This window comes from Ammospiza caudacuta, chromosome 3, assembly GCF_027887145.1.
Source record: "Ammospiza caudacuta isolate bAmmCau1 chromosome 3, bAmmCau1.pri, whole genome shotgun sequence".
In the NCBI taxonomy this organism is placed as follows: Eukaryota; Metazoa; Chordata; class Aves; order Passeriformes; family Passerellidae; genus Ammospiza; species Ammospiza caudacuta.
The window spans coordinates 6,793,733-6,808,418 of NC_080595.1; the positions used below are offsets into that span (position 1 = coordinate 6,793,733).

General features: G+C 37.5%; 1 protein-coding gene across 4 annotated transcripts in view; it reads left to right on the top strand.

The window, feature by feature from the left end:
* CDC42BPA (CDC42 binding protein kinase alpha) overlaps window positions 1-14,686 on the top strand; it is a 181,998-nt gene that overhangs the window by 116,673 nt on the left and 50,639 nt on the right. For all 4 annotated transcript variants that reach the window (XM_058801005.1, XM_058801008.1, XM_058801009.1 and 1 more), the window contains 3 exons: window positions 3,132-3,379; window positions 8,156-8,261; window positions 9,989-10,113. In XM_058801005.1, the coding sequence (XP_058656988.1) occupies window positions 3,132-3,379; window positions 8,156-8,261; window positions 9,989-10,113 (479 nt within the window). The remainder of the gene's footprint in view (window positions 1-3,131; window positions 3,380-8,155; window positions 8,262-9,988; window positions 10,114-14,686) is intronic.

The following is a 14,686-nucleotide window of genomic DNA, read 5'->3' on the forward strand; positions in this document are numbered from 1 at the left end:
GAATAGAAAGTTTTTAATTTACTTATGTGGCTTGCTGTTCATTCACAGCAAAATCCTGTTCCAAATGTTTCATGCAGTAGAGTAATTCTAAACTTTTTGGGCAAAATGTGAGATTAGTCCTAATCTGGTCTTAATTTAAATGAGCAACCAAGTCTTTTTTCATTAGAATTCTCTGGGACATTCATCAACATTAAGTTATGGCACAGAAAAATTGATGGTTTTAAGCAAACATTCTTCTATTTGGCTTTCCTTTGCTAAAAGAAAATAAGGAAATTCATTCAATATGAAGTTTGGATTAATGAAGTTTCTACTGCTGTGAATTCAGATTGTTATCTGAAAATTACCATGTGTTCCTTCTGCTTCCATCAATCTTCCCCATCAGCAAAGAGTTTGTATGGTAGTTTAAGAGGCGAGAAGAATTTATGGGAGATCTGTTGAGAATAAATGATATGCTGATTTATAACAGCAGGGCAAGTTTGTCAGAAGAGGAAAAGGGAATTTTAGCTGTCTTGGTAATATTTTACAATTCAGTAAGCACAGTTTGGGTCACGAGTGGTTGTTGTGATACTGCCCTGTCCATTCAGTAAAAGCTCTGCATGGCTCCTTAGTTAAATTCAGGAAGCTCTCCTACACAAAAGTATTTAAAGGAGAAAGGAAGGTTTCTCCAAATGAGGAGAATAGAAGAAACCATAAATGATGGAAGATTAAATGTAAGCAGGATGTTGAAAGCTGAATAAAGAGAATTTAGGAAGCATTTAGCAGAGGATGCTCAGCGTGATTGTGGATTTCTGCTTTAAATCCAAAGCAGAAAACCTCAGAAAACTCATGGGGCTGCTTGGGGATGGAAAAGGCAATCTCTGAGCTAATAGAGCTGTGGCATAAAATGCTCCACAAGTCCTCAGTGGTTCAGACTTCAGTGCTGAAGGAGGGGAGATTGCCACCCAGTGTGTTCTTTGCAGCAGGCCGGGCAGATGGGCTGGATTGTCTGGGATAATTGCAGGGAGCAGGAGAGCTGGCAGGTGAGTCAGATGTGAAGTTAAATGAGAAGAGAGCTGCTGGCCAAGATGTGAACACTGTGACTCTCAGATCATCTGGGAGGTGCAGAGGGCTGGGTGCAGCTTCCTCAGGAAAGGAGCAGAGGCTGAGGTGAGGGATAATGTCAGAGTTCATGGATGAAGCAGAGCCTGTTGGGGAGAAGGCAGCATGCCTGCTGTCTATCCTTCTGTGCTGCACTGACCTGGTGGGGTGCTGCAAACTTGTCAGTCAAGTGTGTGGGCACAGGGGATCCTGTGGGTGTCATGGATTCAGATTTTCACTAAAATCAGACTCAGTGCTAGTCAGTGGTGTGCCCTGTTAGCTGAGAGGAGTGCATTAAACAGCAGCTGCCAGTGTGCCAGGAGGTGCATTCTGTCTCAGTTGCACCATTTGTCCATTTAAAGTAGACATGTATGAAAGCCTCTATTTGGAATATGTGCTTTCATCAATTAAAAGTGTATTCTCTGTTTACTATACCTCTCAGTTCTTCAAGCCATTGTCCAATACCTTTGGGCTTTCTCTTCTACCGCACCATCTCTCTTATGGTTGCAATAGTATCTTTTCATTGTGGTAAAAAATGTGCAATTCCACTAAAACATTTTATATACCTGCTAGAGGATGTTGCAAAGCCTAAACTTTTTCTGTGCTCCATTACCCTGTATGTGTGAACAATTTAGGATGTTGGGCAGTAACGAACAAATTTCACAGTGCCTGTGAATGAAAGAAAATTCTTATACTGCTTTTTTTAAAAAAATCTTTCTTTCTCCAAAGCATCTCCTGTTAGGATGGACTCTTCCTTCTCCAGTTTCATGTTCTGCATCCTAAGGGCAGGATTTTACTCTTAGATCAAACCAGATGGTTGTTTTCATGAGTTAGAGAAAACAGTGCAGTAGCAGCACATCTCTGGCTCGTACATGCAGGGGGTTTTGCAGTTTTTTGCTGACACAAACAGCAAGGCCCAGCTTTCTCACAGAATTTATCATGGTACAAATTCAGCTCATCAGAATGTTCTACAATGGCATTTAGCTCTTAAAGCCTGTTCATACATCAGGAAAAGAAAATTACCCAGAGCCATGCCAAATTAAGGATGACTGAGAGGTTTTTAGTATCTCATGGTAAGAATGGAGATACAATTAACAAAATGCCTTTAATCCACTGGAAGGTGTGACAAAGTCACCATAAGGAATAGGTTTTTCAGTCACCTGAACTTTTTCAAAGTGCTTTTATGAATTTCCTTTCCTTAGAACACCTTTCATTACACATTTTAAAAAACAGAAGAAATTCCAAACCAAAGTGTCTATATGTTGACATTAAAAAGTTATTTCCAGAACTGGATTTCAGTGCATGTCATGCCACTGTCTCATTTTGAACCTGATCTTGCTCCTCCTCTATGTTATGGCAGGACATTGAGTTTAGTGAGTGCAGCATTTGGTGCAAATCTGTGTGTATCCTGAAATAGTGTTTAAAGACTATTGAAATGTCAGAAGACCTCACTAAGAGAGCTATGAAATTACAAAAAGTTGAAGTAATTACTCTTATTGTTTAAAGCTTGTTTATCCTATAAATCCACTATGATAGAGATGGTCAGTTTAAGTGAAATAGGTCAGGTTTCCCTCCTGACTGATACAATCCATGTAGTATTTCTGTAGCTAAACTTTAGCTTTCAGTTAAGCCTCTGCTTGTCTTAGTATAGCTTTTCCAGAAATTATTTGTCCTTCAGAATATATTATTGTCATAGTTCTTGTTCTGCTTTTCTGAAAGTCGCTTCAACTTGTTGCTGTCAGCTGTGTGAGTGGAAGCATCAAAGTCTTTAATTCTGTGGTCACTTTCTGACTGCATTTAAGGGGAGTCAGAACATGACCAGAGGCATTTAATGATCAAATTTTCAGTAGCTTGAAAACTATTACTGCTCTTAAATAACAAAATAATAGAGTGTCATTCCAATTTATGCTCTTAACAAATTTTGAAATTAATTGAGATGGATGTGTTTAACTCAAGGTTTTAATATTTCTAAACAAAGGCTTTGGAATATTGAGTTGTTATTGAGCATCATTTTCAGCATTCTTGACTGTTAGTTTGGTGCTGTTTTATTTTAGCAAAAACAGGTTGGTCGCTCACCTGGGGTAAGCAGTATAGAACACCAGCAAGAGATCACTAAATTAAAGGCAGAGCTGGAAAAGAAGAGTGTTTTCTATGAAGAGGAGCTATCTAAACGTGAAATGATGCATGCAAATGAAATAAAAAGTCTGAAGAAGGAACTGCGGGATGCAGAGAGCCAGCAGCTTGCCCTCAAGAAGGAGATCATGGTTTTGAAGGACAAGTTAGAGAAAACCAGAAGAGAAAAGTGAGTATTGTATGAAATTTACCTTTTCTTAAACCTTTGAAATCTCCTAGTATTGTTCCAAACACAGTGTCACTTCCTTAAGTGTAATGCAGATTGTTGCATTTTGGCTGAGCTGATACCAGGGTTAAAACCAGTCACCTTTAAAAACCCAACAGAACAAATAGCTCCACCTCCTTGTACTGAAACAGTTAATTATGCACCAGAACTGTTTTAGTGGCTGACCATTCCAAGGTATGTAACTTGAGTTACAGACTTGCAGCTCGGGGTAAGTTGACCCCTGAAGCTTATGTTGCACTTTAAAACGGTTTCTCTACATTTTTCTTTTATTTGGTATTTTCATCTTTTGATGCAAAACTAATGTGTTAGAGATCAAGTATTGTCTACATTTCTGCCAGCACAGGAACAGTCACTTAATGTGAGCTGAGGCTAATCCATGCTGGGTTCCATCCAGTGTTAACATCAGTCAGCAGACTACTGTGGGCGTAAGCTGCTTTATCTCTCCTGACATGGTAATTTGTCAGACCTGCTTTTTTCTCTCCCACATGGTGGAGCTTATAACTGGCCTTGAGATTGTTCCTTGAGGCATTCATCAATAAAAGCAAGTTTTTCTGTTGGATGGTGTAGTAGTGGGAATAAGTTATAAATTGAACATGCTCATGTTCATTCATAAAAAATTCAGAATGCTTTGTAGACACTAATATAGAGGAGTCTTTTTGCTGCTGTAGCAAGATGGCAGATGAGAGAAACCATGGAGAAGTCCCTGCTGAGAGGTTAGCCAAATTATAGCAAGACCTTTAAATATAAGTAGTAAATTAAATATATTTTTTTTCCAAAAAGTTTATGCAAATAGAGGTGGAAACACTGTATCTCTTGTAAATTGTATTCAGCAGGGATCATAAATCATACAGCTTAGAGCTGAGCTGTTTCTTCCTAGCATGCAGCTATTCAATAGGCTGGACCTACAAACAGCACAGGAGTTTGCTGCTTTGATCAGGGTGGAGAAGTGAAACCTGCCTGAGCAGCATGATTTCATTGTGGCATCACTTAATGGTCATGCTGACCAATGAGTTACAAATGCACAAAAGGCTGTTCTGTCTTGTAACATACAGAGGTGATGGGGTGGCACTCTTTGAAGTCCAGCAGTGTCTCAGAAGGAGGAATATTAAATAAAGAATCATGAATTCTGCTTTCTGCAGGTTAAACTGTTTGAAAGGATCATGCCTGCCAGCAGTGACCAAATGAAAAACTCCTTCTGTGCCAATTTAAATGTTGCACAGCTGCAGGCATTCTAACTAGATGTGCATTCTAGCTAGTTCATAAACTCTCCTTCAGTCTGGTCTCTATAAATAAATAAAGAACAAATCCACAGTGGGTGCTGTCATAACCATGTGTTTCTGTATGTGGTTCAAGTGTTAGAGAAGGATTTAAAGTGAGAGCAGAAATGCGTCACCTAACCAGTATCCAACACTCGTGGCAAGGGCTGCAGCTCCATGTTCAGTCAGGTGTCCAAGCACATGATCAGTGCTTGGGGAAGGCCTGATCTTAACTTTGTTAAACAAATCTGCAAAATCTCATGCAAGCATTGACTCCACAGAAAGGCAGAAGTCCCCTGTTCAAGTTATGCCATGGTTTGACTTCTGCAGTTTAGAAGGGAAGCTTAAGCATTAGGAATGCAGGAATTGCTGTTGCTACTCAATAGTTGGTAGTTTTCCTTAAAAGAAGATAGGTTTTCTGTTTCTGCTTATCCATGTTGGTGTTAGCTTTTGTAGTCTGGCATGAAAAGCTTTTTGTGAGTCTTCCAGTAGAGAGGTGTTGAATGTAAGCACTGGAAAGGAAGCACCTGGAGGCTTTGTGCTGAAATAAGTGGAATTATTTTAACAATAGGCTTGGGGTGGGTGTGGAGTTGAAGTGTGCTTATACAGTTTGGCAAAAATATTTTAGTAGTCTAAAAATAGTCATCAGTGCATATTAAAAAAGATCTTGGTAAGAGGATGTGGTTGTATTACTCAGTAAGATGAGTGAATTATGTAGGTTATTCTAAGCAAGGATCAGGAAGAGCTTTGACAAAATCTGTATGTCGATTTTTGTGTAACTTGCACGTTGGTGGTTTCTGTTTTGCATTTTTTAAATAGATATTTTCCTTTGTTTCCTTCAATTTTAAGCTTTCTAACTTTTGCTATTTCCAAAGCACAAGTCTTCAAGGGAGATTACCTTCCTGTACAAAATGATTGCATTTTGCTGAAGTCTCATAAACTGCATGCTATTAAAGTTGGAAGCAGAGGAGCACAGTATCAGGCCAGTGATCTGTGTAGCACTAAATTCCATTTCTTCGAATTGTCATTAGGAAGTATTTCAGAAGAAGATGCAAGAAACTCTGTAAAATAAATCACATTTGTAGAAACTTCTTTTAGGCCTGTCATTTCATGATGGATTTATAAAGCAGAGAACTCTATAGAACAGCATTTGCTGGTTTTAAATTGTCTGATATAAAGAAGCCTGGGGGCTGGTGTTTGTTTCGGGTCTATTTTTCTTGGTTTCAAAGCAGTAAGATAAAATATTTGGCCACTTTGTACAGATGCAATAAAGAGCTGGAGTGACAAAGTGATACCATAAAGCAGTATTTCACATTGCTTGCATGTGGTTTGCTGCAGTTCTACTGATAAAAAGAAAGCTGAGTTGTGTATATTTTCTTAACTTGAAGAGGAGACACACAGCTAAATGTTAGATGAGAGAGTAAGTTTGATGGGAAAGGAGGATGCCAGGCTTCAAAGCAAAAACATTATTTTGATCTTGCTGCCTGCCCAAGGTACATCCATGGAGTCTGTCACAGTTCTGTTGTTTGCTGAGTGGCTGTTTGGGTGGGATGGATTATACCCACATTCTCCTCTGTTTCAAATTTATCTTCATTTCTGTATTACACTGTAGCAATCTGACTTACTGGGGTAATCACAATCACCAGCAGAATTAAGAATGTAAAATATAAAAACTACAAACATGTTGAGCTCTTTCACTAATCCATGGTGTGCTTAGTCCACTGCCATTTACGGCTGCTTTGAGCCCTAAAGCCTTAAAGGAATAAATTTAAGACAAATACTGAAAAAAATTCCTAAACAAACCCATGAAAGCTGTGTGAAAGAAATTCATTAAAAGTTAGTTTGGACTTCTGTCTGCAAAATTAGCTTTGAATCTATGCCTAGAAAACAGAAGCAGGAGCTGGTATTAATTCCTATGACAGCCAATGCTTTAATCTCTTCCTGCCTTTTCCCTATACTGCTCATCGTATGCATGGAATCTGTTGATATAAAAAAGGAGTGGTGGTGAATTTCAAACTTGGCATTTAAACAGTGAGATAGTATGTAACTTGACTAGGATGAAGTGTTACGTTTCAAAGGACGACTGGCAATGTAGAATTTCACTATAAGTCTGACATGTTGTACTAGATTTCAAAGAGAAGCACTAAATGAATTTCAAATTAAGAGTAGGAAATTCAAAGCAGCATTGCTCTTAACTGGGTTCACTGTAACCACTGGTATTTCTCATCTTTGGAGAGTGTTCTCTCAATTAGGCAAAGCTGGAGTAATTTTGCATCTCAGAAAAAGAAGCAAGAATGTAATTTAGGTTTGCATTGTGTAAAATTCTGATCGGTATCTAGAAAAAAAATTGCAGTGCTCAAGACAGGGTTTCCCCTGGATTTTAATTTTACAGAGTTAACCTTTAATACTGGGTACTTTTTCAAGTCTTTTCAGACTGCACAGTGGTATTTGCTGAGTGGATATTTTCTGTATCTGTGGCATTTATAGTATAATTCTGCTGATGAACTTTGTGCCAGTGACATGAATAGTTGGTAAAAAGGTGGTACAAGAGGCAAGGCTAGTGAATCTGAAAACAGTAGATGCAAGGTGAGAGTTACACATCTAAAACATTGCTGTGCACCACTTGAAGGAAATTCCATGGGTTTTGTGGCAAACAGAGGGCCTGCAGCTTCGTTTGTTTTCAGGTTCTCACATTCATTGTGCAAGATCAAAGTTGATATTAAGCAGAATCAGCCAGGGGTTCTCCTCTGCTGGATGACATCCATGGGAGAAGGGAAGGTTTGGGGGAAACAGCTACTGTGAGGGTTTCTTAGATAGAATGGTCCAAACTTGCTGTAAAATCTGGTGATATTAGGAATGTAGAAATTATCCATTCAGTTTTTGCTCACAGTGAGTATATGATACCTGAATTAACAGTCCACATATGGCATCAGGGCTGTTCTAAATTGCCCAAAGACAAGCCCATATATGCTTTTCTCATCAGAGACCCAGCCCTGCGTGCTCTAATTTAGCTTCTGTATGCTCTGGTTCCATGTGTGGTCATTTTTACCTGTCATTCTGTGTGAAACTTGGAATTATAGAAATGTGTGCATTACAATGATGTTCATGTGAGCTGAGAATGTGCCCTGAGCATTTTACAATTTTGACACATACTTTGGTCTGCTCATTTTTTAAAGGATGCATCTGAAGAATAAAATTTGTGTAAATGGGTTGATAAACATTGGCTTGGTGGAGCTCTGTTAATTTCGTACTGAGGGATTCTCTACAAATTCTAAAATTCAACAGGCTGGCTTGCAATCCTAAGATGGTGGTTTATTAAACTGCTTGATTTTAATAGCCCTTGCTATTATCAATGTAGTACTTCCCTTCAACATGTGTGTGCATTGATCTCTTTGTGTTTCAATGAATAATGGGGTGAGTTAGAATAAAAAACTCCATAATTCTGCTTCACTTTATTTCTTAGCCAAAGTGAAAGAGAGGAATTTGAAACAGAGTTCAAACAAAAGTATGAACGAGAAAAGATTCTGCTGACAGAGGAGAACAAAAAACTTACGAATGAACTTGATAAGGTAAGTGCTGATTAGTTGAGCCCTGAATTTACAACTATTTTATGTTCTGTACAAATTGGACAATATGGAGCTGCATTGCTTATTATTAAACTGAAAGCAGAAATTGATGTTACACAAAAATGTGGTGATTAATATTAGATTTGAGAAGACATGCACATGTATATATGCATATACGAATATTTATGTGTGGGAATGGAATTAGATGGGCTTACATTTTGGTAAGACTAATTCCAGACAGCACTGTAAGCCAACAATAAAGGATTATTTCATTGTATGACCCAAATATAAAAATACATAGTTAATGATGTGATTACTTAGACTACATTTGCATGTGAATCGTTTGAAATACCAGGGCCCCTCCTACCCTTTGAGATAAAGTGTTACTTTGAGGTACTAAAAAAATACAAATGATAAGGCATATTATCACACAAATGAAGTGTCTTAAGCAAGAAATAATTATGATTTGTGCATTCGGATTGTCTCTTTATTGTTCATTTTGACAGGTTATTCAAGTTCATTGTGCATTATCCAAATCTTGCTAAACTTGTCTATTCCTTTTGTAATGCAGTAGATTTTCTAAAAATATGATGAAAGTACAATGTTCTTCAAAGTAAGCATGTTTGCATGTCTGTGCTCAAATTACAGTATATTTTCATACCAGTATAAGACAGACAATATATATGCCTATAGGTAGGCTTAGTCCAAGAAAACTGAGAAAAAGCCTAGTCACTTTGGTAGTTTTTCTTCACTCTTCCCCCGTTACCTTTGTGTTTTTCTTGTAAAATGACACATAATAAGGAGGAATATTTAAATTATAAGCCCATTTAAATGATAAGTAGGGTGTGGAGTTATTCATATTTGAAGTAAAAAGCAAAATAGATTTTAAATTGGCCATTCTTTTATCGTTTTGAATTGTTAATATATTTCAATACTAAAAGAAGCTTTCACCTGAGATTTCATTCTGCTAAGCAGGCTTTCCTATAAAGTCTATCTGGTCTCTGATTCCAATTTGACTCTCTGAATAATTATTTAACATAATGAAGGTTTAGTTCCCAATACCAGCTTGGGTTAGCTGTGGCTTTTGTCTTGCAGAATGTGCCTGTATGAATGGCAGCAATTTGAATGAGAGAGGTTAATTGCTAGGTATAACATATTGTATGTGGAGATGTGCATTTAACTTCAATTTTCCTGTCTGCAAGTAAGTCAAATGAAAAATAAGGGAATGTGAGACACCTGGAGAATCTCAGGACTGTCTCATGCCTGTATCTGTTCAGTCTCTCCATGGTTACTAAACAAGGGAGAGGTTCAACAGTCTTATCTGAGCCATAACAAATTTTTATGCCTTTTCTTTGCTCTTCTAGCAAATTTTTCTATACATAACATTCCACGCCTATATGGTGCAAAGCAGAAACCTTTTAAGAGTTTTACAGGTATTTGGAGACTTAATTCTCAGAAAACTCATTAAATTGATAGAGTAAAAATCTTGTTCAAGTCCTTAAAAGTGGCCCTTCAGTACAGCTAAGGTTATACAAGAAGAGATTCTTATAGAAGGTTATACAAGAAAATATTCTGGTTTTTAATGTTACATTATGTTTATTGTTATGACCAGTACTGTTTTATAAAGCAGATGCAAGGTGTGGGAGAGGGGAGCACGTGGTTTTGAGTCTGCACAGAGATAGAGTCACAGCAGTTTACACTTTTAAGGAGTTGTTTAAATTCTCCTTCAGCTCACCACGATGTTTGAGAGGCTGAGTATGAATAATCGGCAGCTGGAGGAAGAGATGAGAGACCTGGCTGATAAGAAGGAGTCTGTGGCTCACTGGGAGGCCCAAATCACTGAGATCATCCAGTGGTGAGTGCTCTGCTCTCCTGGCATGACAGAAACCCCTCAGCGTGTGGTGGGGCTGGTGCTGAGTTCTTGTCTTTGCACATTGCACTTGGAAGGGCTGAGGTGAAACCTCGCGCCCGTCTGGGATTCTGCTGGGGTTTTGGCTGAGATTTTATTAACATACAAATCCAGAAAATTGTGTTCCTCCTTAAAGAGTGAAAGTGTCTCACCAAATAGAGCTTTTCAAAGTGCAGAGGAATCATGGCCTTTGGGTGTGGCTTGTGGCTGTGGAAGAATGCTGAAAGGAATCATGTGCTGAGCTCACGCCTCCGAGAGGGAACAAGCCTGGGAAAAGCAGTGGCTGAGTGTTTGTGTCTCAGCTTTAATTTCCTTCATCTGCTTGGCATGTGGCAGAATGAAACAAATACAGTGCAACTTTTATGTGATTTTTTTTTTACAAGGAGAGTATTTGAGACTGTACCACAAATCCAGTCAAGTGATGTTTGTAATGGTACTTCTGCTAAATAATGATGTTATCTTTATAGAGTCTTCTGTCCAATTCTATTAAATTAAAGAGAAGAAAAAAAGGTTGAAACTACTAAGAGAAAAAGATTGTGTATTCTGAGTTTTTCATCTATCTTTATTTTTCCTCTTCATGCCTGTTTATCTCTCCTCACCTTTAATGGTCCATTGCAGTGTTTCACATCTACAAAACCAATTTACATTCAGACATTTTACTTCCACTTCTAGGAAGACTTCCTCATGATATACTAGTGTTTTTCTGTTACTGATTGATTATTCCCTCCCCCTGTTTTTCCTGTTTTAGTGAAAAAAAAAAATCTAATTTGTTGTGCCCAGGCAAGAATGGGAAACATTATTTTGGAGAAACCTAGTTTGGTATTGTTGTCCTGTTACTTCAGTTTTGTTGTCCAGATATAGCCAAAGTTTGGCTTTTCAATAGTGCCATGTGAATATATAACAAGGCATAAGGGCCAATGCTCTGGGTTTCCAGTGTGTTTTAAACAATATTTGTTGCATAAAAGTATGTAATACTGATATGTGTTATGAAATCCAGTTTGTCTCAAGGCATTGTATTTGTAGCAGAAGCGAAAAAAATTGTAAAGGGTCCACTTTGTGTGTGCGTTCCTTTTAAATTTTTTCTCTCATAAGGGTGATAGTAGTGGACAACCTGAGTCACAAAATTTTTTTTAAAAAAATATTTAACTGGTAGTGTAAACAGCTTTTAATTTCTGGCCAATTCAAAATGTTTATTCAGGAAAAAAAAATCAAGATAACAAGTGAGACAAGTCTGTAATTTCACATTCCTTATTGCTTTAAGGTAGTGCTTATCTGTCATATTGCACCTAGGTAATCAAACACAATTTTTCAGATTTACATGTGAAAACTTATATAACTTGGCAGTTATATGAAAAGACAAATCAGAATTAATTGTGGATTGTTCCACTTAATGCAATATAAAAATATACCAACAGCCATTAAGAATGTACCTTCTCCTTTACTTTATGAGAGTGTTTAATATTTTAAGATGTATTACTGATATGGTTCAGGCAAATGATAAAGCATTTTTCATGTTAGGGATGTCACGGTAAAGGGTAAAAGGGTTAGGGCTTCGGTTTTTTATTATCTCTGAAGATCAGGAACATGCAAGACAACTTTCTGAATGACAAGCATCGTTTTACTGATCCCTTATGATAACATAGTGTCTTCTAAATAGTACAGAACTAAAAATTAAAAAATTATGTGAAAAGGAAAAAATAGAAGTACCGAGGGCAAACTTTAAGGGAATTTGAAAAGTCTGGCTTGGTTCCAGTTTTTCATCACTAAACACATCTCAGTTTTCCCTCCATACTTTTCTCTGCTTATGTTAAATTTTTTCAGCTATGTGAGGCCTTATCTTAGGTCACATTTTTTCCTTGTTATGTTTAGATTTTTCCATGTGTTACTCAGATAATCTAGTCATGTCCATCTGCTTTCTTAGAATTCACCACTGAAACTAGGCCCTTCTCTGGGGACCATGGCTGCTATATGAAGTATTTAGGCATCTATTATAATGATAAATATTTTAAATGAAAAAAACCTCCACCTAATTTTGGAGAAAACTAGTCTTATTTAATCACTCACAAGCCTGTGTTTTCCTCATAGGAACATGCAATTCAAGTCTGTACCTGTCCACAACTGCAGTGTGACAATGGAATGTCTTGGTGCTAGCAAAGTAGGGGAGAATTTGTGGGCTCCCTCTTCAAAACTTAATGGATTGCTCACACAATATTGCATTAAAATATGTGCTTTAGGTGAATAATTTCCAGAAAGGATAGGAGGCAGCAGAAGGAATCAGTTACTGGGTTTGTAAACAGTTTGCTCAGCAGCCTGTAGTAGTTCAAGAGACTTCTTTTAGCCCTGGCTGGGGTAACACAAGCCCAAGAAGCCCCTAAATTATTTTAAATGCTTTGTCATCCAAAGGATACCTCTCAGGAAATTCCTTTAAATTCACACTTTGGATGGTTAAGATTTGTCACTTTCTTCATGGTTCCTGGGGCTCTTCTAAATTGCTATTTCTCACAGATTGTGTAACTTGTGAGTAATTTTAATGGCTTATCGCGTTCCCTTTAGCTTTTCCCTGCTTTCTTACTCAGCAATATTGCATCTTTAGGAATAATGTATGAAAACCTTTTAATCTTGCTGTTGCTCTCTCAAGATACCATAAACAAGGCAATATTTTAATATAAACACTTGAATCAGACTTTCACTGCAAATTCTATTATGGGCTCAACAGACCCTCACGGATCATTCAGCCTTAATGGAGCTATTATATTGACGAGTTTATATTAGCCAAATCACTCATCATTCCTTGACAAGAGTAAGAAATATTGAGGCTTTTATAGTGGGCTATAAATTTTCCTGTGGGAGATGGGAAAGAGATTAATTGCACTGGAGGTTAATGCAGTCACTTGACAAAGGAATATTTTAAATATTCTGTGCCGTGCAGAAAGGAGGTCACTGGAAATCTTGATAGAGATTCCCAGTGTACTTGGCAAGAATCCTGACTTGGGAGGGATTAATCTAACCTAGTTGTACAAGTCCTAAGGTAGACAACTCAATAAATCCCATTTATTCCCATTCTACTCTAGAGGTTTGGTTCTCTCACCACAGGTTGAAAAGGAAACCTACACAACTCATATCAGATGGATAATTCTGTGTCCTTGATTATGTTTATGTGGATGAGCTGAATCCTACCAGTTTTACCTATAGAGTGGATGTTAGGCTTAGATTCAGCTGTCTCAGTTGTTTACCAGAATATTTAGCTAATATTTTCCTTATCACCAAGATATTTTGTGCTGTTGTTGGTTTTATCTTAATTGACCTCATTGAAAAAAACCCCAACACAAAACCACTATCAAAAGGAGAAAGAAAAAAGTACCAACTGCCCCCTCCCAACACTTCTAAACTAAATCAAACCTACAGAAGCCCCAAGATTTGGGTTGGAGTTTTTTGGTTGTTTTAAAATCTGTTTGCTCTCAGAAAAAAAACCAAAAACAACCCACACACAAATTGTGAACAAAATACAGCAAAAATTCTGTGCATCTTCAACTGTTGAGAAACTCAAATCATGTAAAATTCTGAGATGTGCTATGCTTGAGTTACAAATAGTCAGAAGTTAATTATCTCTAAAATAGAAATTCTGGAGGGCAGGGTGAAATTTCAGGGCTTGGGAGCAGAAGGAAGTGTTAAAAATCTTTAGAGAGGTATTTTTAAAAAACAGATTTTATTGGAGACACCAGGGGAAAAATTAAAAATTAAGTTGGAGACCTTGAGCATACTGGTACAACAACAGAAATTTAAAAGCATTGAGAGACTAGAGGAGTCATGACTGTCAGATTTCCTTGGGATTTTTAAATCAGGTTAAACAGAGCTTGGTGTAAAACACCAGGGCTTTAAGACCACTTCTGTTGAGCAAAATTCTTTATTCCTCTGTGTCCATTTTGTATTGTAACTTCCTGAACATCCTGACAAACACCATACAGGTAGCAGCCAGTGGTTATGGGAGGGTTCTCAGGATGTTGGCTCCAGCCAAAAAGTTAAATTTAATTTTACAGGAATTTGTACCATATTGCTCTTCTGGGTTCTTCGCATTGAGGAACTAAATTTGCAAGGGCAATTACATTGAAAACAGAACAGTTAAACCAAATTTTCAGTAAAGAAAGAAGTGACTGGGTGGAACCTGAAGACATCATCTTCCTTTGGTCTCTTGCTGTGCTTGTCAGGGCTCTCTGTCAAAATGAGCACAAGGAGAACAACATTAGTCAGAGTTAATTTGCCATTCTTGCACTTTTTTACTTTAATTTTAATTTTTAAAGCCTACCAAGTGGAACAACCCAGCAAAACAGTAACAAATAAGCTCCAAGGGGTCTTGGGTCCACATGTTTAATAACACATGCCATTATTGAGAAAATTTTGCCATCTAGTGGACAACAAAACCACCTCAGTTCCCAATGGTACTGCTTTAATTTGCAGAGCTTGAGGAGTTCCCTTGAATTCGGTACAGATATTTATTAATATTTACTTTATATTTTCATTT